Source organism: Perissodus microlepis, chromosome 2 (genome assembly GCF_051167445.1).
Source record: "Perissodus microlepis isolate ML-2025 ecotype Zambia chromosome 2, ASM5116744v1, whole genome shotgun sequence".
Taxonomy (NCBI): domain Eukaryota; kingdom Metazoa; phylum Chordata; class Actinopteri; order Cichliformes; family Cichlidae; genus Perissodus; species Perissodus microlepis.
The window spans coordinates 11,718,490-11,744,524 of record NC_140462.1 but is presented as its reverse complement, the minus strand read 5'-3'; the positions used below and the strand labels follow the sequence as shown (position 1 = coordinate 11,744,524).

The following is a 26,035-nucleotide window of genomic DNA, read 5'->3' as shown; positions in this document are numbered from 1 at the left end:
TCTCTGATTTATGGTCTACACCGCCCTCTTATGGCTCTATACACCAATTACAACAGAAACCAATGGAAAATAAAATAAATATCATCAGTCCAGTTTTACAGAACCAGAAAACATCAGGTTGATTTGTTAGGAAAAGAAAACACTGTTTACATTGTTAGTGTGTAACACTGTCTTATTTATTTGTTTTAATTTTAGAATATATTTGTTTGTTTTTCGCTTGTTTCAGCCTTTAACTGAAATATACCACCCAAGGCGTGAAACCCATTGCGGTGTGTCAAAAACGGCGTATTCACAAAATATCGCTATGTTTTAGGTATATGCAAAGGGTATATTGAAAGAAAGTTATTACAACATCGAGTGAAATGACTGTTAAAAAGCAACAAGGCAACGATGAACGAAAAAATAAACGCAAAATAGAAGGAAACGAACCCTTAAACAATAATGAACTGCGCAAATATATATGAAACAATCTGAAAGGAAAATCAAATAAATATTCTCACGTGCAGTGATTATATTAATTTTAAACAAAACCACCAAAAACTCTTTATCCGCATACTGGCTTCTCTTCTGCGGCATTTAAACAGCGAGTATTTAAATGGAAAAGACTGGCTTAAAGCTGCGGACAGTTGTAAAGGGTAATCTTTGAAAGCAGGAGAAATTAACCACATGTAGACGAGTTCAGTGTAAGATGACGCGCTTCTTTTGTGTAAAATTGTAAGCTGTTATAAACACTGTGTTCTTACCTTTTCTTTGTTAGGTAAAGTCTGAGTCCTGGTAAAAGTGTCTCCTCCGTTAATACTGATAAGTTCTCCATCTACAGGTGGAAACTGGGCGGGGAAAACTACTACGTCACTCTTGAGCGTGTCTGAGCTGAAACACACGTCATACTGCTGGGTAGCTTTAGAGTAAGACCAGCTCCCGTCAGGGTGGGTGGTGATCATGGGGGCGCTGTACCTGCTGAAAGTGCCGTCTGTCCTGTGGCATCTGACTGCTATTAAAGTGATGAGGCTGAGGAGAAAGATGACGGACACCGACACAATGGCGATCAGCAGATACAGGTTCAAATCCGAGAAGCTGTCCTCCTTTACAGGCACATGTCTGAGCTGAGTCTGGATTTCAGCCGTGCTTTCAACCACCACCACATCAACAGACACAGTCGCTGACAGGGAGGGTTCTCCGTTATCAGAGACCAAGACCACCAAGGGATGAGTTTTGAGGTCATTGTCACTCATTCTCCTCCTAGTCCTGATCTCCCCGGTGCTGGTTCCGATCCTGAACAGGTTGTTTCCTTTGGGCTCAGACAGGTGATAAGAGAGCAGCGCATTGTATCCAGAGTCTGCATCTACAGCCCTGATCTTTGCTACAAAGTATCCCGCTTCAGCAGAATAGGGGATGCTCTCACTGTTAACGGAGCCGTGCTCAGAATATGGCGCGAGAATCGTGGGACTGTTGTCATTTTCATCCAGGATTAAAACGTTGACAGTGACGTTGCTGCTGAGTGGAGGAACACCAGAGTCTGTGGCCTGAACTTTAACCTGGAACGTTTTCAACTCCTCATAGTTAAAAGACTGCAGGCTGATTATATCTCCAGTCTCTGAGTTGATGTTTAATAATGTAGATAGTGACACTGAGTCACTGCTGCTTTGTAAAAAAGAGTAACTCACTTGACTATTTCGATCAATGTCTGCATCAGCTGCTGTCACTGTTTTAATAACTGCTCCTACTGGACTGTTTTCTTTCACGTAAACGTTGATCACACTTTCTGAAAACTGAGGTTTGTTGTCATTTACATCTGACACATGAACAGTTATAACACTCGTGTTGGAGAGAGGTGGCCTGCCCTCATCAGTAGCAGTGATGCTGATGTTGTACTGAGGTGCAGTCTCTCGGTCAAGAGGACCGTCCACAACTAATGAATATGAATTCTTATAATTTGACTCCAATTTAAAAGGAACATTATTGGAAATTTTACATGTCACCATCCCATTTTTACCTCCATCTTTATCAAATATTGAAACAAGAGCAATGGCTGTGCCAACTGATGCGTCCTCTTTAACAGTGTTCAACAGTGATGTGACTGAAATTTCAGGTGCGTTGTCATTAATGTCTAAAACTTCAACCAGTAATTTAGCATGTGAACTCATAGGTGTGGAAGCTCCATCACTGGCTTGTACTTGAAGTTCAAAAGCATTATTTTCTTCAAAGTCAATATTCCTTTTATTTGTTACAGTCCCTGTTTGTTCATCTATAGAAAACACATCTGTTTGTTTCCCTTCGTCTATTTCCATAAAATAATATGATATTTGCCCATTTTTTCCATCATCTAAATCAGTCGCATTTAGTGTGATTATTGATGTCCCAATATTCACATTCTCATGTATGCTGACTTTATACAGCATTTGACTAAATACAGGAGGATTATCATTAATGTCTAAGACATTTACTATAATGGTCATACTTCCAGATTTAGGAGGTGTTCCTGCATCAAGTGCAATTAGTATAAGTTTGATCACAGATTCTTTTTCTCTGTCTAAAACTTTCTGAAGCACCAATTCGACTGTTATGCTACCCCCTTTAAGTGTATTTAGAGAGAAATGTTCATTTTGACTCAGTTTGTAGGCATTTATAGAGTTTTTTCCAACGTCTCCATCGTGAGCTCGTTTCAGCAGAAATTTTGTTCCTACCGCTGTGCTCTCGGTAATATTAATTGTCTGGGATGTGCTGAGAAATGAGGGTGAATTGTCATTCACATCCAAAACATTTATTTCTATACGGTACAGTTTCAGTGGATTATTAATAACAGCTTCTGCAATTAGTGAGCATTTGGCGTCATTACCACAAAGCTCCTCTCGATCTATTCTCTCGTTAACATAGAGGGCTCCAGTTTTTAGATTTACCTCGAAATATTTTTTCTTCGATCCAGCAACGATCTGAAACATGCGGGGCTCCAAATCCTGGACGTTGATGTTCAGATCTTTCGCGACATTTCCGACAACAGTCCCCAGATTCACCTCCTCTGAGACGGAGTAAGAGAGCTGCCCAGAAACCGTTTCCCAATAACAATCCAGCAGCACGAATAACAGATTAATCCACAGAAAGCTTCTTGTATGCGGTAAAAGCATATTTACACAGCAGGCGAAGGCACAATACTCCAGATAATATGTCACAGCAACCAAGAAATGGAAATGAATGTATAATTATTCCAAAGCAATCTTCTCTATCTTCTCAAATAAAGACCACCGTTCGTTGTCGTCCGAGCTCTCTTTGTAACAAAGCACACAAATGCATCATTTGCTGAACGTAGGATGGGAGGGGCCCGAAGTCATCGACCAGAACGTCTAAATGTGACGGTCTGTACCGTCCCTACGTGGTCACTTGCTCTAACTACATTACACGTCAGCAAAACCAGCGAACAATGGTGCACTGTATATTCCTAATGTTTAAAAAGGGTAGTATAAATCGCTAGATTAGAGGTTAGAAATAATAGTTCATCAGTTAAACGGATGATTACAATTAACATTTTATTATGGAAAGATGTTAAGGTATGTGATATTTTAAATGCTAAATTTAAAAAATAATTGGGCAAATACAGTTGTTTGTTTAAAGTGAAGAGAGAAGCGAGCACAAATGTTAAATATATAGGGGTATGTTTAAACACGTTATCGATGTTGTGATACGTTGTTTAACGTCTACTAAATATGCCAAAACACATCCATAACCGTGCACGTGAACCCGACAAGGACACATACGTTGAGCACCACGGAGAGCGGCAAATGCGTGATAATGCGAATCTGCCATAAAAAATTCACGTTACAACACAAAAGAGAACAACAACACAGCGTTGGAGAAGATCCTGTCGTGCTGTAAACTCAGCAACAGTGATTTCTTCGCATTTGTATTATTTTAGTCACAGCTAAGAAGTGTGTAAATGTATTGCTAAAGATGAAGCTAAATTACATTAGGCTTTTAAAATTTCCAAACAAAGAAGAGCAGCAGTGAATACGAAATTTAATACTTCCTTACCTTCTCTTTGTTAGGTAAAGTCTGAGTCCTGGTAAAAGTGTCTCCTCCGTTAATACTGATCAGTTCTCCATCTACAGGTGGAAACGGGGCGGGGAAAACTACTACGTCACTCTTGAGCGTGTCCGAGCTGAAACACACGTCATACTGCTGAGTAGCTTTAGAGTAAGACCAGCTCCCGTCAGGGTGGGTGGTGATCATGGGGGCGCTGTACCTGCTGAAAGTCCCGTCTGTCCTGTGGCATCTGACTGCTATTAAAGTGATGAGGCTGAGCAGAAAGATGACGGACACCGACACAATGGCGATCAGCAGATACAGGTTCAAATCCGAGAAGCTGTCCTCCTTTACAGGCATATGTCTGAACTGAGTCTGGATTTCAGCCGTGCTTTCAACCACCACCACATCAATAGACACAGTAGCTGACAGGGAGGGTTCTCCGTTATCAGAGACCAAGACCACCAAGGGATGAGTTTTGAGGTCATTGTCACTCAGTCTCCTCTTAGTCCTGATCTCCCCGGTGCTGGTTCCTATCCTGAACAGGTTGTTTCCTTTGGGCTCAGACAGGTGATAAGAAAGCAGCGCATTGTATCCAGAGTCTGCGTCTACAGCCCTGATCTTTGCCACAAAGTATCCCGCTTCAGCAGAATAGGGGATGTTCTCACTGTTTACAGAGCCGTGTTCAGAGTATGGCGCGAGAATCGTGGGACTGTTGTCATTTTCATCCAGGATTAAAACGTTGACAGTCACGTTGTTGCTGAGTGGAGGAACACCAGAGTCTGTGGCCTGAACTTTAAAGTTGAAAGTTTTTAACTCCTCATAGTTAAAAGACTGCAGGCTGATTATATCTCCAGTCTTAGAGTTTACATTTACCATTGTCGAGATTGGCAAGGAGTTACTTTTACTCTCAACAATGGAATAGCTTACCTGTCCATTTTGATCAATATCTACATCCAGTGCAGATACTCGTTGCAGAGTAGCTCCCAGTGGACTGTTTTCTTTTAAATACACATTGAACACAGTGTCTGAAAACTGAGGTTTGTTGTCATTGACATCTGAAACATAAACATTAAAATCCTTCGTACTTGTGAGAGCTGGGATTCCATCGTCTTTAGCTGTGATAGTGATATTATATTGAGCATGACTCTCTCTGTCTAGCTGACCATCTACTACCAAGGAGTAGTAATTTTTATAATTCGTTTGTAACTTAAAGGGGCTTTCACTTTTAATATCACAGTGGACTATTCCGTTTTTACCCCCATCTCTGTCCACGACTGACACAAGTGCAATAGCAGTACCTACTTTTGCATCCTCTTTTACAGTGTTACTGAGGGTGGTTACAGATATTTCAGGGCTATTGTCATTTAAATCCACTACTTCTATTAATACTTTGCACTGTGCTGTCATTTGAGGAGAGCCTTTATCAGAAGCTTGCACGCGAATTTCAAAAGCCGGGTGCTCTTCAAAGTCAATCTTCCCCTTAACTGTCAATAATCCCGTGTGCTCATCAATTTGAAATATATTGAGAACATGGTCTTGGTCCTTGCTGCTTAGTGAATATGAAATTTCCCCGTTTGGCCCTTCATCACTGTCCGTCGCCGTCACAGTTATCACTGATGTGCCTGGCGGCGTGTTTTCAGTGACACTTGTTTTATACAGTGGTTTGGTAAATATTGGGACGTTATCATTATTGTCTAAGACATTGATTATTAACTGTGAGGTTCCGGATTTCGGTGGTGTTCCGCCGTCTACAGCAGTCAGCGTGAGTCTTATTACTGGTTGTTTTTCTCGGTCTAAAGGTTTCTGGAGGACTAGTTCAGCAGATACGCTCTCTCCTTTATTCACTGCTAATGAAAAGTGTTCATTTGCACTTAATTTGTACATACTGATGCCATTTTTCCCCACATCGGCATCAAAGGCTGACAATACAAGAAATTTAGTCCCGGGTAATGTGATTTCTGCTATTTCAATACTTTGCGAGTCAGTGCTGAAAGCTGGATAATTATCATTAACATCTAGAATATTTATTTCTAAGCGATATAGCTTGAGTGGGGCATTTATCACAGCCTCCACGCTCTGTGTACATTTCGTGGCCTTTCCACAGAGCTCCTCTCTGTCTATCCTATCACTGACAAAGAGAACGCCCGTCTTTAGATTTACCTCGAAATATTTTCTCTTTGATCCACTAACGATCTGAAACATGCGAGGCTCCAGCTCATGGACATCTATGTTTAGATCCTTGGCTATGTTTCCTACAGAAGTCCCTCGATTCACCTCTTCTGATATCGAGTACGAGAGCTGCCCGGACACCGTTTCCGAATAAAAATCCAGCAGGACAAAAAACAAGTATATCACCACAGGACTTGTGTTAATTGAAGCCATAATCCAAAAGGACATCAATCCAACTTTAAACGGGTCCCGTTTATGTCAAATATTGACAGGAAATGTTATCGATTTTCTTCTGTTTCGTCCTCAGCGCAGATCATGCTCGAGCCTTTCTCCGTGCTTCTGTGTTTCTTTGTGTCACAGCCCAACAAGACATCATTACGTTATTAATCTGGGAGGGGCCTCGGGACTTATGTCTCTGATTTATGGTCTACACCGCCCTCTTATGGCTCTATACACCAATTACAACAGAAACCAATGGAAAATAAAATAAATATCATCAGTCCAGTTTTACAGAACCAGAAAACATCAGGTTGATTTGTTAGGAAAAGAAAACACTGTTTACATTGTTAGTGTGTAACACTGTCTTATTTATTTGTTTTAATTTTAGAATATATTTGTTTGTTTTTCGCTTGTTTCAGCCTTTAACTGAAATATACCACCCAAGGCGTGAAACCCATTGCGGTGTGTCAAAAACGTCGCTATGTTTTAGGTATATGCAAAGGGTATATTGAAAGAAAGTTATTACAACATCGAGTGAAATGACTGTTAAAAAGCAACAAGGCAACGATGAACGAAAAAATAAACGCAAACAAGAAGGAAACGAACCCTTAAACAATAATGAACTGCGCAAATATATATGAAACAATCTGAAAGGAAAATCAAATAAATATTCTCACATGCAGTGATTGTATTAATTTTAAACAAAACCACCAAAAACTCCTTATCCGCATACTGGCTTCTCTTCTGCGGCATTTAAACAGCGAGTATTTAAATGGAAAAGACTGGCTTAAAGCTGCGGACAGTTGTAAAGGGTAATCTTTGAAAGCAGGAGAAATTAACCACATGTAGACGAGTTCAGTGTAAGATGACGCGCTTCTTTTGTGTAAAATTGTAAGCTGTTATAAACACTGTGTTCTTACCTTTTCTTTGTTAGGTAAAGTCTGAGTCCTGGTAAAAGTGTCTCCTCCGTTAATACTGATAAGTTCGCCATCTACAGGTGGAAACGGGGCGGGGAAAACTACTACGTCACTCTTGAGCGTGTCTGAGCTGAAACACACGTCATACTGCTGAGTAGCTTTAGAGTAAGACCAGCTCCCGTCAGGGTGGGTGGTGATCATGGGGGCGCTGTACCTGCTGAAAGTGCCGTCTGTCCTGTGGCATCTGACTGCTATTAAAGTGATGAGGCTGAGCAGAAAGATGACGGACACCGACACAATGGCGATCAGTAGATACAGGTTCAAATCCGAGAAGCTGTCCTCCTTTACAGGCACATGTCTGAGCTGAGTCTGGATTTCAGCCGTGCTTTCAACCACCACCACATCAATAGACACAGTAGCTGACAGGGAGGGTTCTCCGTTATCAGAGACCAAGACCACCAAGGGATGAGTTTTGAGGTCGTTGTCACTCAATCTCCTCTTAGTCCTGATCTCCCCGGTGCTGGTTCCGATCCTGAACAGGTTGTTTCCTTTGGGCTCAGACAGGTGATAAGAAAGCAGCGCATTGTATCCAGAGTCTGCGTCTACCGCCCTGATCTTTGCTACAAAGTATCCCGCTTCAGCAGAATAGGGGATGCTCTCACTGTTAACGGAGCCGTGCTCAGAATATGGTGTGAGAATCGTGGGACTGTTGTCATTTTCATCTAGGATTAAAACGTTGACAGTGACGTTGCTGCTGAGTGGAGGAACACCAGAGTCTGTGGCCTGAACTTTAACCTGGAACGTTTTCAACTCCTCATAGTTAAAAGACTGCAGACTGATTATATCTCCAGTCTCTGAGTTGATGTTTAATAATGTAGATAGTGGCACTGAGTCACTGCTGCTTTGTAAAAAAGAGTAACTCACTTGACTATTTCGATCAATGTCTGCATCAGCTGCTGTCACTGTTTTAATAACTGCTCCTACTGGACTGTTTTCTTTCACGTAGACGTTGATCACACTTTCTGAAAACTGAGGTTTGTTGTCATTTACATCTGACACATGAACAGTTATAACACTCGTGTTGGAGAGTGGTGGGCTGCCCTCATCAGTAGCAGTGATGCTGATGTTGTACTGAGGTGCAGTCTCTCGGTCAAGAGGACCGTCCACAACTAATGAATATGAATTCTTGTAGTTTGACTCCAATTTAAAAGGAACATTATTAGAAATTTTACATGTCACCATCCCATTTTTACCTCCATCTTTATCAAATATTGAAACAAGAGCAATGGCTGTGCCAACTGATGCATCCTCTTTAACAGTGTTCAACAGTGATGTGACTGAAATTTCAGGTGCGTTGTCATTAACATCTAAGACTTCAATCAGTAATTTAGCATGTGAACTCATAGGCGAGGAAGCTCCATCACTGGCTTTTACTCGAAGTTCAAAAGCATTATTTTCTTCAAAGTCAATATTCCTTTTATTTGTTACAGTCCCTGTTTGTTCATCTATAGAAAACACATCTGTTTGTTTCCCTTCGTCTATTTCCATAAAATAATATGATATTTGCCCATTTTTTCCATCATCTAAATCAGTCGCATTTAGTGTGATTATTGATGTTCCAATATTCACATTCTCATGTATGCTGACTTTATACAGCATTTGACTAAATACAGGAGGATTATCATTAATGTCTAAGACATTTACTATAATGGTCATACTTCCAGATTTAGGAGGTGTTCCTCCATCAATTGCAATTAGTATGAGTTTGATCACAGATTGTTTTTCTCTGTCTAAAACTTTCTGAAGCACCAATTCGACTGTTATGCTACCCCCTTTAAGTGTATTTAGAGAGAAATGTTCATTTTGACTCAGTTTGTAGGCATTTATAGAGTTTTTTCCAACGTCTCCATCGTGAGCTCGTTTCAGCAGAAATTTTGTTCCTACCGCTGTGTTCTCGGTAATATTAATTGTCTGGGATGTGCTGAGAAATGAGGGTGAATTGTCATTCACATCCAAAACATTTATTTCTATACGGTACAGTTTCAGTGGATTATTAATAACAGCTTCTGCAATTAGTGAGCATTTGGCGTCATTACCACAAAGCTCCTCTCGATCTATTCTCTCGTTAACATAGAGGGCTCCAGTTTTTAGATTTACCTCGAAATATTTTTTCTTCGATCCAGCAACGATCTGAAACATGCGGGGCTCCAAATCCTGGACATTGATGTTCAGATCTTTCGCGACATTTCCGACAACAGTCCCCAGATTCACCTCCTCTGAGACGGAGTAAGAGAGCTGCCCAGAAACCGTTTCCCAATAACAATCCAGCAGCACGAATAACAGATTAATCCACAGAAAGCTTCTTGTATGCGGTAAAAGCATATTTACACAGCAGGCGAAGGCACAATACTCCAGATAATATGTCACAGCAACCAAGAAGTGGAAATGAATGTATAATTATTCCAAAGCAATCTTCTCTATCTTCTCAAATAAAGACCACCGTTCGTTGTCGTCCGAGCTCTCTTTGTAACAAAGCACACAAATGCATCATTTGCTGAACGTAGGATGGGAGGGGCCCGAAGTCATCGACCAGAACGTCTAAATGTGACGGTCTGTACCGTCCCTACGTGGTCACTTGCTCTAACTACATTACACGTCAGCAAAACCAGCGAACAATGGTGCACTGTATATTCCTAATGTTTAAAAAGGGTAGTATAAATCGCTAGATTAGAGGTTAGAAATAATAGTTCATCAGTTAAACGGATGATTACAATTAACATTTTATTATGGAAAGATGTTAAGGTATGTGATATTTTAAATGCTAAATTTAAAAAATAATTGGGCAAATACAGTTGTTTGTTTAAAGTGAAGAGAGAAGCGAGCACAAATGTTAAATATATAGGGGTATGTTTAAACACGTTATCGATGTTGTGATACGTTGTTTAACGTCTACTAAATATGCCAAAACACATCCATAACCGTGCACGTGAACCCGACAAGGACACATACGTTGAGCACCACGGAGAGCGGCAAATGCGTGATAATGCGAATCTGCCATAAAAAATTCACGTTACAACACAAAAGAGAACAACAACACAGCGTTGGAGAAGATCCTGTCGTGCTGTAAACTCAGCAACAGTGATTTCTTCGCATTTGTATTATTTTAGTCACAGCTAAGAAGTGTGTAAATGTATTGCTAAAGATGAAGCTAAATTACATTAGGCTTTTAAAATTTCCAAACAAAGAAGAGCAGCAGTGAATACGAAATTTAATACTTCCTTACCTTCTCTTTGTTAGGTAAAGTCTGAGTCCTGGTAAAAGTGTCTCCTCCGTTAATACTGATCAGTTCGCCATCTACAGGTGGAAACGGGGCGGGGAAAACTACTACGTCACTCTTGAGCGTGTCCGAGCTGAAACACACGTCATACTGCTGAGTAGCTTTAGAGTAAGACCAGCTCCCGTCAGGGTGGGTGGTGATCATGGGGGCGCTGTACCTGCTGAAAGTGCCGTCTGTCCTGTGGCATCTGACTGCTATTAAAGTGATGAGGCTGAGCAGAAAGATGACGGACACCGACACAATGGCGATAAGCAGATACAGGTTCAAATCCGAGAAGCTGTCCTCCTTTACAGGCATATGTCTGAACTGAGTCTGGATTTCAGCCGTGCTTTCAACCACCACCACATCAATAGACACAGTAGCTGACAGGGAGGGTTCTCCGTTATCAGAGACCAAGACCACCAAGGGATGAGTTTTGAGGTCATTGTCACTCAGTCTCCTCTTAGTCCTGATCTCCCCGGTGCTGGTTCCTATCCTGAACAGGTTGTTTCCTTTGGGCTCAGACAGGTGATAAGAAAGCAGCGCATTGTATCCAGAGTCTGCGTCTACAGCCCTGATCTTTGCCACAAAGTATCCCGCTTCAGCAGAATAGGGGATGTTCTCACTGTTTACAGAGCCGTGTTCAGAGTATGGCGCGAGAATCGTGGGACTGTTGTCATTTTCATCCAGGATTAAAACGTTGACAGTCACGTTGTTGCTGAGTGGAGGAACACCAGAGTCTGTGGCCTGAACTTTAAACTGGAACGTTTTTAACTCCTCATAGTTAAAAGACTGCAGACTGATTATATCTCCAGTCTCTGAGTTGATGTTTAATAATGTAGATAGTGGCACTGAGTCACTGCTGCTTTGTAAAAAAGAGTAACTCACTTGACTATTTTGATCAATGTCTGCATCAGCTGCTGTCACTTTTTTAATAACTGCTCCTACTGGACTGTTTTCTTTCACGTAGACGTTGATCACACTTTCTGAAAACTGAGGTTTGTTGTCATTGACATCTGACACATGAACAGTTATAACACTCGTGTTGGAGAGAGGTGGGCTGCCCTCATCAGTAGCAGTGATGCTGATGTTGTACTGAGGTGCAGTCTCTCGGTCAAGAGGACCGTCCACAACTAATGAATATGAATTCTTGTAATTTGACTCCAATTTAAAAGGAACGTTATTGGAAATTTTACACGTCACCATCCCATTTTTACCTCCATCTTTATCAAATACTGAAACAAGAGCAATGGCTGTGTCAACTGATGCATCCTCTTTAACAGTGTTTAACAGCGATCTGAGTGAAATTCCAGGTGCGTTGTCATTAACATCTAAAACCTCAATCAGTAATTTGGCATGTGACGTGAGAGGGGAAGAGGCTCCATCACTGGCTTGTACTCGAAGTTCAAAAGCATTACTTTCTTCATAGTCAATATTCCTTTTATTCGTTACAGTTCCTGTTTTCTCATCTATAACAAATGAATTAGTTTGTTTCCCCTGACCAACCTCACTAAATGAATATATCACTTTTCCATTTTGTCCTTCATCTAAATCAGTCGCATTTAATGTAATTATTGATGTGCCTATTTTAACATTTTCATAGACTCTGGCTTTATACAACCTTTGGCTGAAAACAGGAGGATTGTCATTAACGTCCAGTACATTAACTATTATTGTCATGCTTCCGTATTTAGCAGGTGTTCCCCCATCGATGGCAGTCAGTGTGAGCGTAATCGCAGACTGTTTTTCCCTGTCTAAGACTTTCTGAAGCACCATCTCAGGAGTTACACCCTGAACTTTGTGTGCATCAAGAGAGAAATGTTCATTTTGACTCAGCCTGTAGGTGTGTACAGTGTTTTTACCCACGTCAGCATCGTGAGCTTGATGCAGAGGAAATTTTGCTCCCGCCGCTGTGCTCTCAGTAATGTTCATTGATTGCAACGTACTCTCAAATGAAGGAGAATTATCATTTACATCTAAAATCGTAATTTCCATACGGTACAGTTTCAGTGGATTATTAATAACAGCTTCTACACTGAGTGAGCATTTGGCGTCATTACCACAAAGCTCCTCTCGATCTATTCTCCCGTTAACATAGAGGGCTCCAGTTTTTAGATTTACCTCGAAATATTTCCTCTTTGATCCAGCAACGATTTGAAACATGCGGGCCTCCAAATCCTGGACATTGATGTTCAGATCTTTTGCGACATTTCCGACAACAGTCCCCAGATTCACCTCCTCTGAGACGGAGTAAGAGAGCTGCCCAGAAACCGTTTCCCAGTAACAATCCAGCAGCACGAAGACACGATATATCCATATACAGCTCGATTTGCCCAGTATATTCATTCTTACATTCACCGGGAAGCGGAATAATTCAAACCCGCATATTACATTAAGAAATTCAAACAATTAAACAGGGTAAGACATGAGAGTGATGCTTTTTGACTCATCTCCCATGAACCAGAAAATGGTTGTCGCACCGTTCTCTTTCGCCCTCTGATTCTCTTTGTCTGAATTCCAGAGAAATATACTCTGGGAGGAGTCCGAGACACCAAAGATGAAATTCAAATCTGATGGTCTACAATGTCCCCGTGTGGACATTTTCAAGAAGTGCATTCAATATCAGGAAATTAAGTTTCCTTAATTATCTAGCTAAACAGTTGTGTGTTTTGCGGAACAACAACCATGACGTGCTGCCATTCTGGCATTATTCTGAATACTGTTCTCATTCAGTGTTTTTTTTAATTCATACATTCATAAAGATTTATGAATGAACTCTCATAGACATATAGTGTAATAAATGATACCTTCTACATGAGTCAGACAATTAAAATGTTTACAATACAAAACCAAGAGATGAACAGAATCAAGCTAAGTAAAAAGAGGGTTTTTTTTCAGAATTTTTTTGAATATACATTGTTACAACCTGTTAAGGTTAACAAAGCCAGGATATGAATACTCGAACACATGTTTAGCGAGACATTATTTAAAGTACAGTATAACTGCCCAGCATGTTGGCATCGTGCATAATCGTCCGTTCAGTTTTATGAAGAACAACGTGTAGGGTATGATTCAAAATCTGCACATCTTTTGCTAGAAGTAAATACCACAAACTATGAGTATGTGTAAACGAAGCCTAACAAAATATATCCAAGTGATTTACTTTATTAGTTAACTTGAACTGGATTTATCCCCATTTTTTTCGTGGCAATTAAGTTCTTTTAATTTAATTCGGGTGAAACCCTATTGATTCATACTCGGTTCTCGACCGTGGTTTTGCACAATAAATAACATCCCAGAATATTTAAGACCAATTTGCGCTTACCTTTTCTTTGTTAGGTAAAGTCTGAGTCCTGGTAAAAGTGTCTCCTCCGTTAATACTGATCAGTTCTCCATCTACAGGTGGAAACGGGGCGGGGAAAACCACTACGTCACTCTTGAGTGTGTCTGAGCTGAAACACACGTCATACTGCTGAGTAGCTTTAGAGTAAGACCAGCTCCCGTCAGGGTGGGTGGTGATCATGGGGGCGCTGTACCTGCTGAAAGTGCCGTCTGTCCTGTGGCATCTGACTGCTATTAAAGTGATGAGGCTGAGCAGAAAGATGACGGACACCAACACAATGGCGATCAGCAGATACAGGTTCAAATCCGAGAAGCTGTCCTCCTTTACAGGCACATGTCTGAACTGAGTCTGGATTTCAGCCGTGCTTTCAACCACCACCACATCAATCGACACAGTAGCTGACAGGGAGGGTTCTCCGTTATCAGAGACCAAGACCACCAAGGGGTGAGTTTTGAGGTCATTGTCACTCAATCTCCTCTTAGTCCTGATCTCCCCGGTGCTGGTTCCGATCCTGAACAAGTTGTTTCCTTTGGGCTCAGACAGGTGATAAGAGAGCAGCGCATTGTATCCAGAGTCTGCGTCTACAGCCCTGATCTTTGCCACAAAGTATCCTGCTTCCGCAGAATAGGGGATGCTCTCACTGTTAACGGAGCCGTGCTGAGAATATGGCGCGAGAATCGTGGGACTGTTGTCATTTTCATCCAGGATTAAAACGTTGACAGTGACGTTGCTGCTGAGCGGAGGAACACCAGAGTCTGTGGCCTGAACTTTAAACTGGAACGTTTTTAACTCCTCATAGTTAAAAGACTGCAGGCTGATTATGTCTCCTGTCTCTGAGTTGATGTTAATCATTGTAGGAAACGGTAGTGAGTCACTGCTGATTTTTAAAAAAGAATAGCTCACTTGACCATTTTTATCGACATCAGCATCAGTTGCAGTAAGAGTTTTAATGACTGCTCCTACTGGACTGTTCTCTTTAACATAAATATTAAGTATCGGATCAGAGAAGCGAGGCGAGTTGTCATTGACATCAGAAACGTGAACACTAATTATTCTGGTGCTGGAGAGAGGAGGAGCTCCTTCATCAGTTGCTATTATAGTAACATTGTACTCGTGTGTAGTTTCTCTGTCAAGCGGACCATTAACTACTAAAGAGTAATAGTTTCTATAGTTTGTGTCCAGTTTAAATGGAGTCTTATTTGCAATCACAGCTTTCACTGCCCCGTTATTCCCACCATCTTTATCCAAAACCGAGACAAGTGCAATGGCTGCACCTACTTCCGCGTCCTCTTTTACTGTATTTAGTAGTGACGTTACCGTGATCTCAGGAGCGTTGTCATTTAGATCCAGCACTTCTACCAACACTTTACAATGAGCAGACATCGGAGGCTGGCCTTTGTCACTTGCCTCCGCATGGATCTCAAATGCACGATTTTCTTCATAATCGACTTTACCCTTAACTGAAATCACTCCCGTTTTTGAATTAATTTCAAATAAATCTAAAATATGATCTTGGCCTTTTTTTCTCAAAGAGTATTCAATTTCACTGTTTGAACCCTCATCTGTGTCTGTTGCATTCAGCGTAATCACTGTCGACCCACTGGACAAGTTTTCAGGAATTTTAATTTTGTACAAAGACTTACTGAACACGGGATGGTTGTCATTAGTATCCATCACGGAAATGATAATAAGCGATGTCCCTGACTTGGGTGGGTTTCCTCCGTCTACTGCAGTCAGCGTGAGTTTTATAACAGAGTCCTGCTCTCTGTCTAACGATTTCTGCAGTACTAACTCAGCAGACACGCTGTCTTCTCCTTTATGAATATCTAATGTAAAATAATCGTTATTACTAAGTTTATATGTATTAACACCGTTTTTACCGACATCCAAATCTGATGCCTCTATCAGTCCAAATTTGACTCCCGGTAAAGTATTTTCTGGAACATCAAGCGACTGCAGCTTCTCAGAGAAAACTGGTGCGTTGTCGTTTATATCTTTTATATTTATCTCTAAGCGATAAAGCTTCAGCGGGACGTTGATCACCGCCTCTACATTGACAGTACATTTTGAAGCCCTACCACAAAGCTCCTCGCGGTCGATTCTTTCGCTGACATAAAGAGCACCAGTTTTTAAATTCACATCGAAATACTTCTTCTGTGATCCACTAACAATCTGAAACCTACGAGACTCTAAATCCTGTACATTGAGATTTAGATCTTTGGCAATATTTCCAACAGATGTCCCAATATTTTCCTCCTCCGATACAGAGTACGAGAGCTGTCCAGACACCGCTTCCCAGCAATAATTCAGCAGCACGGCCACAGAATAAGCCCGCAAAATATCTGTTTTTGTTGGGAAATGCATGATTAAATCCACCGAAATCAGGCACACTTTGTGTCCACCAGCAACCGTCAGATATCCGCAAAAAAAGGCAATCACAACAAGTCAGCCTGATAAATTTTTCGCCCTTTCTCTCTCGCTCTGCGCCTCTTTGTTACAAAGCCCAGAGAAAGCTCATCATCTGTTTCTGGGTGGAGTCTTATGCCTTTAGAAATAACATCTAGATGTCATGGTCTTCAGTGCCACCATCTGGTAATGTAAAATAACTGCATTTAAGCTTTAGGAACAGCAACAATTAAATGACTACCCACCCGTCCAAGGCGATCAACTTCTCATTAATTATGAACATAACCCTGTTAACTTATATGTTATGGTGTATTTCAAAGGATTTTTTTTCCTTTTCCCATTCTGATTAATTCTCAGTTAACAAAGAAAAAAAAATCACAAGTTTCCTCTTGGTGATACCCCGCCTAAAAGTACACGAGTTATAATTGACAGACCTTATTGAAAATATTTCGACACCAGAAAGATACAGCAAGAACTTACTACTATTATGACATAAAATAAACACATTTTCCTAATTTCTAAAAGTATGAGAGCGAAGGTGATTGAATAAGCGGTCGAATAACCTTCCTAAATGTGATAAAAAAAAAAACTTTACACCATTCTCCACTAAGTAAAAAGATCTATCATGAATTGTATGTCAAGTTTTCAGGGAAAAACACTTGTGTTTGTTGACCGTGCCCCAATTAAGTCCCCTGATGCACCCTCCAAATGACCGGCAACTCGCACCTTTCTGATTTCAGCACCACGGATAACGACAATAACGTTCTGTCTAAACTTGAAAGGCTCATGAACTTTGTTTATTTTGGCTTATTAACAACTGTACATTTCAACTCAACTCGAAACCGATAAAAAAAATCACATCTTTAAATAGTTTGTGAAGTTAGTACTAACATATTCCACTTAAAAAAACAACAACAATAAGCAAACAAAACATGGATATTACCTAAGGCATGAATTTATGCATTGCATTGTTTTTGCTAATTTCTTACCTTCTCTTTGCTAGGTAAAGTCTGAGTCCTGGTAAAAGTGTCTCCTCCGTTAATACTGATCAGTTCTCCATCTACAGGTGGAAACGGGGCGGGGAAAACCACAACGTCACTCTTGAGCGTGTCTGAGCTGAAACACACGTCATACTGCTGAGTAGCTTTAGAGTAAGACCAGCTCCCGTCAGGGTGGGTGGTGATCATGGGGGCGCTGTACCTGCTGAAAGTGCCGTCTGTCCTGTGGCATCTGACTGCTATTAAAGTGATGAGGCTGAGCAGAAAGATGACGGACACCGACACAATGGCGATCAGTAGATACAGGTTCAAATCCGAGAAGCTGTCCTCCTTTACAGGCACATGTCTGAACTGAGTCTGGATTTCAGCCGTGCTTTCAACCACCACCACATCAACAGACACAGTAGCTGACAGGGAGGGTTCTCCGTTATCAGAGACCAAGACCACCAAGGGGTGAGTTTTGAGGTCATTGTCACTCAATCTCCTTTTAGTCCTGATCTCCCCGGTGCTGGTTCCGATCCTGAACAAGTTGTTTCCTTTGGGCTCAGACAGGTGATAAGAAAGCAGCGCATTGTATCCAGAGTCTGCGTCTACAGCCCTGATCTTTGCCACAAAGTATCCTGCTTCAGCAGAATAGGGGATGCTCTCACTGTTAACGGAGCCGTGCTGAGAATATGGCGCGAGAATCGTGGGACTGTTGTCATTTTCATCCAGGATTAAAACGTTGACAGTGACGTTGCTGCTGAGCGGAGGAACACCAGAGTCTGTGGCCTGAACTTTAAACTGGAACGTTTTTAACTCCTCATAGTTAAAAGACTGCAGACTGATTATGTCTCCTGTCTCTGAGTTGATGTTAATCATTGTAGGAAACGGTAGTGAGTCACTGCTGCTTTTTAAAAAAGAATAGCTCACTTGACCATTTTTATCGACATCAGCATCAGTTGCAGTCAGAGTTTTAATGACTGCTCCTACTGGACTGTTCTCTTTAACATAAATATTAAGTATCGGATCAGAGAAGCGAGGCGAGTTGTCATTGACATCAGAAACATGAACACTAATTATGCTGGTGCTGGAGAGAGGAGGAGCTCCTTCATCAGTTGCTATTATAGTAACATTGTACTCGTGTGTAGTTTCTCTGTCAAGCGGACCATTAACTACTAAAGAGTAATAATTTCTATAGTTTGTGTCCAGTTTAAATGGAGTCTTATTTGCAATCACAGCTTTCACTGCCCCGTTATTCCCACTATCTTTATCCAAAACCGAGACAAGTGCAATGGCTGCACCTACTTCCGCGTCTTCTTTCACTGTATTTAGTAGTGACGTTACCGTGATCTCAGGAGCGTTGTCATTTAGATCCAGCACTTCTACCAACACTTTACAATGAGCAGACATCGGAGGCTGGCCTTTGTCAGTGGCCTCAGCATGAATCTCAAATGCAGGATTTTCTTCGTAATCGATTTTACCTTTAATTAAAATCGCTCCCGTTTTAGAGTCTATTTGAAATACATTTAAAACATGATCCTGACCTTTACTTCTAAAAGAATATTCAGTTTCAGCATTTAATCCGTCATCTGCGTCTGTTGCATTTAAAAATATAATTGTTTTACCCATTGGTAGATTTTCATGAATCTGTGTTTTATACAAAGCGCTACTGAAAACCGGAGCGTTGTCATTAATGTCTAAGACATTCACAATGATTTGCAATGTTCCTGACTTGGGTGGGTTTCCGCTGTCGACAGCAGTCACGGTAAGATTAACAGTAGGTTGTGTTTCTCGGTCTAGGGCTTTCTGTAGCACCAGCTCGGCAGACACACTATCCCTTCCTTTGTGGACCTCTAAAGAAAAGTAATCATTTGGACTCAACTTGTATGAACTAACGTCATTCTTTCCAACGTCGAGATCCGATGCCCCTATAAATCCAAATTTCCCCCCTGGCACAGTACTTTCCGCAATATTAAGATACTGCAAATTCTCAGGAAAATGTGGCACATTATCATTAATATCGACTACATTTACATCTAAACGATAAAGCTTCAGTGGATTGTTGATCACGGCCTCTACGCTAACAGTACATATTGCAGCTTTTGCGCAAAGCTCCTCACGGTCGATTCTTTCACTGACATAGAGACTACCCGTTTTCAAATTTATATCGAAATAATTTCTCTTTGATCCGCTAACAATCTGAAACATACGCGTCCTCAAGTCATGCACGTTAAGATTTAGATCTTTAGCGAGATTTCCCACAGTAGTCCCCGGGTTTACCTCCTCTGATACAGAGTAAGAGAGCTGCCCAGTCACCACTTGCCAGCAGCAATCCAAAAGAACAACGACTACATAAATCCCAAAAGAACTGCGTATCCTCCCTGTCGACATTTTCTATCCTGTGCGAGCACAGCATATGGATCGTAGTTTTCAAGGTGAAAATAGAGTGGAATAATCCAGATTTCCGTGTATATAAGAAGTAAAGGACAAAGCGATGATCGCACAATGTATTCTCATACTGCCCCTCTTGTAACAAAGCCCTGCAAAGCATCATCGTCACCATCATCTAAATCTAGGAGGAGCTTCGAACAACCAAGAGCACTATGAAAATGTGATGGTCTACAATGTCCCCATGTGGTCATTTAAAAATACTACATTATCACAAAACAATCTCATAAGTTCGTTTAAGCCTTCAAGATAAATGCATCAAGATGCCAATCTGGTAATGGCAAATAATGTCCAGCTCCCTCATATATTTATTTAAAGACAGGTGTAGCATATATATAAACCAAATTGAATTAAAACTTGCCTTATCTCCTTTTCACAAAACATGAAAATATGAGCAAATATGAGTAATACAATTGCCAAGGCGTATATCAGCTTAATGTGCTATCTGTCTATCCTTTGGGTAACCAGAGACAAAGAGCAATGCACATATCAGAAAGGTGACTTAATTATTATTATAATTATTGCGGCCTTCAGATCACATCTATTATACTAGAATGCCTACACCAGCACCATGGACAGCTACATAAACGCACTGCAATGCTGTCCAAATGATGGCTATTATTAAATTGGCACAACTAAACATTTTAAAGATGAAGCATATATATATATATTTGGAATCTAGTTTAAATCAGAAGATACACCATGCTAAGATAAGAAAAAATGGTACCGTTTAATCTGCAATGACGAGGAATGACAATATGCAAGTATTTTAAAATTTCATGGACTCACCTTTTCTTTGGTAGGCAAAGTCTGAGTCCTGGTAAAAGTGTCTCCTTCGTTAATACTGATCAGTTCTGCATCTACAGGTGGAAACGAGGCGGGGAAAACCACCACGTCACTCTTGAGCGTGTCTGAGCTGAAACACACGTCATACTGCTGAGTAGCTTTAGAGTAAGACCAGCTCCCGTCAGGGTGGGTGGTGATCATGGGGGCGCTGTACCTGCTGAAAGTGCCATCTGTCCTGTGGCATCTGACTGCTATTAAAGTGATGAGGCTGAGCAGAAAGATGACGGACACCGACACAATGGCGATCAGCAGATACAGGTTCAAATCCGAGAAGCTGTCCTCCTTTACAGGAACATGTCTGAGCTGAGTCTGGATTTCAGCCGTGCTTTCAACCACCACCACATCAATCGACACAGTAGCTGACAGGGAGGGTTCTCCGTTATCAGAGACCAAGACCACCAAGGGGTGAGTTTTGAGGTCATTGTCACTCATTCTCCTCTTAGTCCTGATCTCCCCGGTGCTGGTTCCGATCCTGAACAAGTTGTTTCCTTTGGGCTCAGACAGGTGATAAGAAAGCAGCGCATTGTATCCAGAGTCTGCGTCTACAGCCCTGATCTTTGCTACAAAGTATCCCGCTTCAGCAGAATAGGGGATGCTCTCACTGTTAACGGAGCCATGCTCAGAGTATGGCGCGAGAATCGTGGGACTGTTGTCATTTTCATCCAGGATTAAAACGTTGACAGTGACGTTACTGCTGAGCGGAGGAACACCAGAGTCTGTGGCCTGAACTTTAAACTGGAATGTTTTTAACTCCTCGTAATTAAAAGACTGAAGGCTGATTATATCTCCTGTCTCCGAGTTGATATTAATCATTGTAGATAACAGCAGCTGGTTATTGCCAATTTTTAACAATGAATAGCTGATTTGGCTATTTTGGTCTATGTCTGCATCAGTTGCAGTCACTCTTTTAATGACTGCTCCCACTGGACTGTTCTCATTCACATAAACATTAATTACGGCCTCCGTGAACAGAGGTGCATTATCATTGACATCAGAAACGTGTATGGAAACTACACTTGTGCTGGTAAGTGGTGGAATCCCTTTGTCATTAGCGATTATACTGACATTGTAAATAGAGAATGTCTCCCTGTCTAGAGGTCCATCAACTAACAGCGAATAATAATTTTTGTAGTTAGTTTCGAGTTTGAATGGCGCTTTGTTTTTAATTTGGATCTCCACATCACCGTTTTTTCCACCGTCTTTATCGAGGACAGATACAAGTGCAACTGCGGTGCCTAAAGGAGCATCCTCTTTTACCTTCCTATGTAATGACGTCACTGTGATCTCAGGAGCATTATCATTTAAGTCCACCACTTCTACCAGCACTTTACAGTGAGCGGACATCGGAGGATGCCCTTTATCACTGGCCACAACACGTACCTCAAAAGCCCTCCTCTCTTCGAAGTCTATTTTCCCTTTGACCTTAATGACACCAGTCTGAGGTTCAATTTCAAATATATCAAGTACGTGATCTTGGTCTTTGCTTCTCAGCGAATATACAATCTCACTGTTTAAACCCTCATCTGCATCAGTGGCGTTCACTGTGATTACCTTTAACCCCAGTGGAATGTTTTCTGGAATTTTTGTTTTATACAAGGATTCACTAAAGATCGGAATATTATCATTATTGTCTAATACATTAATAACGAGTTGCGAGGTGCCGGATTTCGGTGGGGTCCCTCCATCTACAGCCGTCAGTGTCATAGTGATGACTGCCTGCTTTTCTCGGTCTAAGGCTTTCTGCAGCACCAACTCAGCAGACACACGGTCACCTGCTTTGTGCACGGCCAACGAAAAATGTTCATTTTGGCTTAATTTGTAAGTGCTTACTCCGTTTTTCCCCATATCCGCATCAGTTGCTTCGGATAATTCAAATTTCACTCCAGGCAATGTGCTCTCTGCAATATATAAATTTTGCAGTTTGGTTGTAAACAAAGGAGCATTGTCGTTTACATCTAAGATCTCTACATCAATACGATAAAGCTTCAATGGGTTATTTATTACGGCTTCTACACTTACTGGACATTTTAGTTCCTCCGAGCAGAGCTCCTCTCTGTCTATTCTCTCACTGACATACAGAACACCAGTCTTTAGATTTACCTCGAAAAATTTTCTCTTTGATCCAGTGACGATTTGAAACATACGAGATTCCAACTCTTGTGAATTCAGGTTTAGATCCTTAGCGATATTCCCAACAGGAGTCCCCGGGTTTACCTCCTCTGAGATTGAATAGGAGAGCTGCCCAGCCACAGTCTGCCAGTAAACATCCAGTAGAAAAAGGCACAAATACATCCCAAAATAGCTCAATTTAAAGGGCGACATCTCTGTTCAATATGAACAAAGCATAAATTTGAGCTCCAGTGGCATTCAGATATTTAGGAAAGAAGATCAGGAAGATCAGGGAGCTTTTTGACTGTAGTATTCTGTTTGTTCCACCGTCGTTTGAGTCTTATAACAAAGACAGAAATTGTTCATATCGCTTGTAAACGGGAGGGGCCAAGTTCTATTAAAGAGCAGGGCTGTAACTAATGGATCAACAGCGACGCCACGTGGTGAAAAGAGCGCAATGCAGAGGCCAGTGAAAACAGTTGCTTCTCCTGCAGCCATCAGGTCACACCAAAGGTATCTGGAAAGCTTAACTGACATCAGAAATCGGAACAACTCTTCTCTGCACCATGGACAACACCTGAATGAGTGTCCTTGTATAAAGTGATAGTATCAAATACATCGTATCCCACGTTACTCTACCTTTTTCCACTAAACCTCTTTGTTCCATTCAATTTAAGAGTTATTTGTAGATTCTATTAACTACTAATGTGAGCTTAATAAACGGATAAAAAGTTGGAGGCTGCCTGAAATTTTTAGCATCCAGCCATGCCTATATAGCAATGTGTGAATTGCACCACAAGTTTTATCATGTCTACAAATTTGTATGGATTTTTTCCCTAAGAGTGCATAAAAACAAACAAACAAACAAAAAAACCCCTCCCCAAACCATAAAAAATAGTACAATTTCTTCTTCTGCACCCACATCAATGGCTTCTTTATTTATCTTTTAATGATTTTTTCTCTTTCAGCCTTTTGGGCAATAAATATATTTAATCGTACATAGTTATTCTTCTGCACATATGAGCACAGGAGGGGGTGTCTGCGTCTCGTGTTGTATTTTTGGTGCATTTTAGTGTTACTCCACATTTCCACAGAGACAGTAGTCATGAGCTTGTTTGTAATCCCATGATTAAGCCCTAGATTCAGAAACTCCTGCCCTATTTCCATTCCTCAGAAAACATGATTTGATTTGAAAATATTATCCCACAACTACAATCATCTGTCAGCCCCCATAGACAATATTAATAATAATAATGGCTCACATAGGATGATCTGTGTGTTCATTTTCCTAATGCATGCAATAGAAAACAGTAGGTAGAGTATAGAAGAGAGAGTATAGTGCTCTTGCGGTTTATTAACATACACAAGCAAATGCATACATTATGCAACACATTTATCGCAATTATGCAACCTGTGATGAAATTCAATTATTCATGGTTTATTTTAGGGCCAGACTACACTACTTTGACCTTACAGGACTTCAGTCTGGATTATCATTCTCCTAAAGTCACCATGAAACACATATGAATGTTCCATAAATTTCACACTTGGTATTCTTTGCTGCCCAGTGAGAGGATGAACATTTTTTTTTTCTTATTCTAAACAAACGATACATTTTTAAAAGAAACAAATCCATGGTTTCTGTAATTATGGAAAACCTAGTTCCACATAGATGAAACACAGTATATTAGCCAGCAGCTCTGAATACACCCCGGAATTAGTGGTGGGTTACTGAGCATATCCATAAGGCCATCCACACCTCTTCATCTTAGTGATAGAGTTAATTAGGGAAACATGCAGAATGTTTAGTTAATCAAAACATAGTTGTTTAAACAGTAATGCAAAAATAACAATTGATTTTTAACACCTATACACCTAGACCAACCTCAAACAAACAAAATCAACCAAAAGCAAGTTTAAACAGATAAGTTTTTAACTGCTTTTTAAAAGAAATGACTGAGTTCTCAAACTCAAAGGGAGTGAGTTCCAGAGTCTGGGAGCCACTGATACATACACTCTGTCACCTTTTGTTTTTAACCGTGTATGCTGGACAACCAACAAGCCTTGGTCACAAGACCTCAGGGACCCACTGGAGCGATAATGAAGAAGAAGATCACTGATATAAGTTGGAGCTACACCGTGCAGGTCCCTATAGGTCATGATTATAATCTTTAAATGGACCCTGAACTTGACAGGGAGCCATTGCAGTTGAATCAGCAGGGGAGTGGCATGGGAGTATTTGGGATACTTTGTCAGAAGCCTATCAGCAGCATTTTGAACACCCTGCAGTCATTCCAGGGAGGCATTACTTAAGCAAGTAAACAAGGAATTACAATAATCTAAACGAGATGAAACAAAAGCATAAATAATCATTTCCAATTCGAAGCGTGACACAATGGGACTAAGCTTAGCAATATTTCGTAAATGGTAAAAACAAGAGTGAACCAAACATTTAACGTGTGTGTGCAGCGTCAGAGCTGGTTCCTAATGGAGGGTTTAATATAAGAAGCAAGAGGGCCTAGATTTTAACCACGAGGGGAACAAATTTCTCAGGAGCAAAGACAATGACTTCAGTTTTATCAGCATTTAGTTGAAGATAATTATCAGCCATCCAATCTCTGCTGGAATCTAAGCAGGACTGCAAGATTTGAAGCTTAGAAACATCAGGTGGCCTAAAAGAGATATATAGCTGAATATCATCTGCGTAACAATGATACAAAATATTCGTAAAAGAGCTAAGAAGTTGAAGAAGAGGGACTAAATACAACAGAAACAGTAACGGTCCCAAGACAGAATGCTGTGGCACCCCATAGGCGTTTCTTTTTAAAACCGATGCATGCATGCATTGATAAAAGTCATTCTTCCTCTGGGTATAATAATTGAAACTTCTGAATAATTAATAGTGATTAAACTGTTGTATAGAAAAATTTACAGTATTTGCTTCCTAAAATATGAGAGCTGTTAAAAATAAGTCTAGTGGTTAAGGACACATGTACTTAACCTTCTTCTCTGTCTATTGTTTGCCCATAACACGATAATGTTAGAGGTGAAACTAGAATCACCACTGGCAGTGTGATGAAAGGGTCAGATAAAGCAGTGAGAGGTAGGTGAAGGGAGGGGGTTGCAGGGGCGGAAGCAGTCAGCAGCACTGTTTTAGGTGTGTTCACTGCATTATTAAAGGGATACTACCACATACAGTACAGCCACCACATTAGCTTCTATATTGCCTGCATCTAATCATCTCATGTCTTCACACAGCCATCGG

At 40.9% G+C, this 26,035-nt stretch overlaps 1 protein-coding gene and 5 pseudogenes across 27 annotated transcripts in view; all 6 read right to left on the bottom strand.

The window, feature by feature from the left end:
• LOC146392371 (protocadherin alpha-C2-like) overlaps positions 1 to 26,035 on the bottom strand; it is a 217,762-nt gene that overhangs the window by 93,108 nt on the left and 98,619 nt on the right. The window contains exon 1 of one of the 27 annotated variants that reach the window (XM_084946305.1): positions 20,605 to 23,538. The exons of 25 other annotated variants lie outside the window; for them this stretch is intronic. In XM_084946305.1, the coding sequence (XP_084802431.1) occupies positions 20,605 to 22,983 (2,379 nt within the window). In that variant the 5' untranslated portion in view covers positions 22,984 to 23,538. Of the gene's footprint in view, positions 1 to 17,376; positions 20,464 to 20,604; positions 23,539 to 26,035 lie in introns of those variants that run through there. One more of the 27 variants, XM_084946251.1, reaches the window with a different exon arrangement.
• LOC146392377 (protocadherin alpha-10 pseudogene) lies at positions 518 to 3,126 on the bottom strand (annotated as a pseudogene).
• On the bottom strand, positions 4,009 to 6,414 carry LOC146392376 (protocadherin alpha-3 pseudogene; annotated as a pseudogene).
• LOC146392375 (protocadherin alpha-8 pseudogene) lies at positions 7,295 to 9,713 on the bottom strand (annotated as a pseudogene).
• LOC146392374 (protocadherin alpha-10 pseudogene) lies at positions 10,591 to 12,984 on the bottom strand (annotated as a pseudogene).
• LOC146392373 (protocadherin alpha-3 pseudogene) lies at positions 13,943 to 17,351 on the bottom strand (annotated as a pseudogene).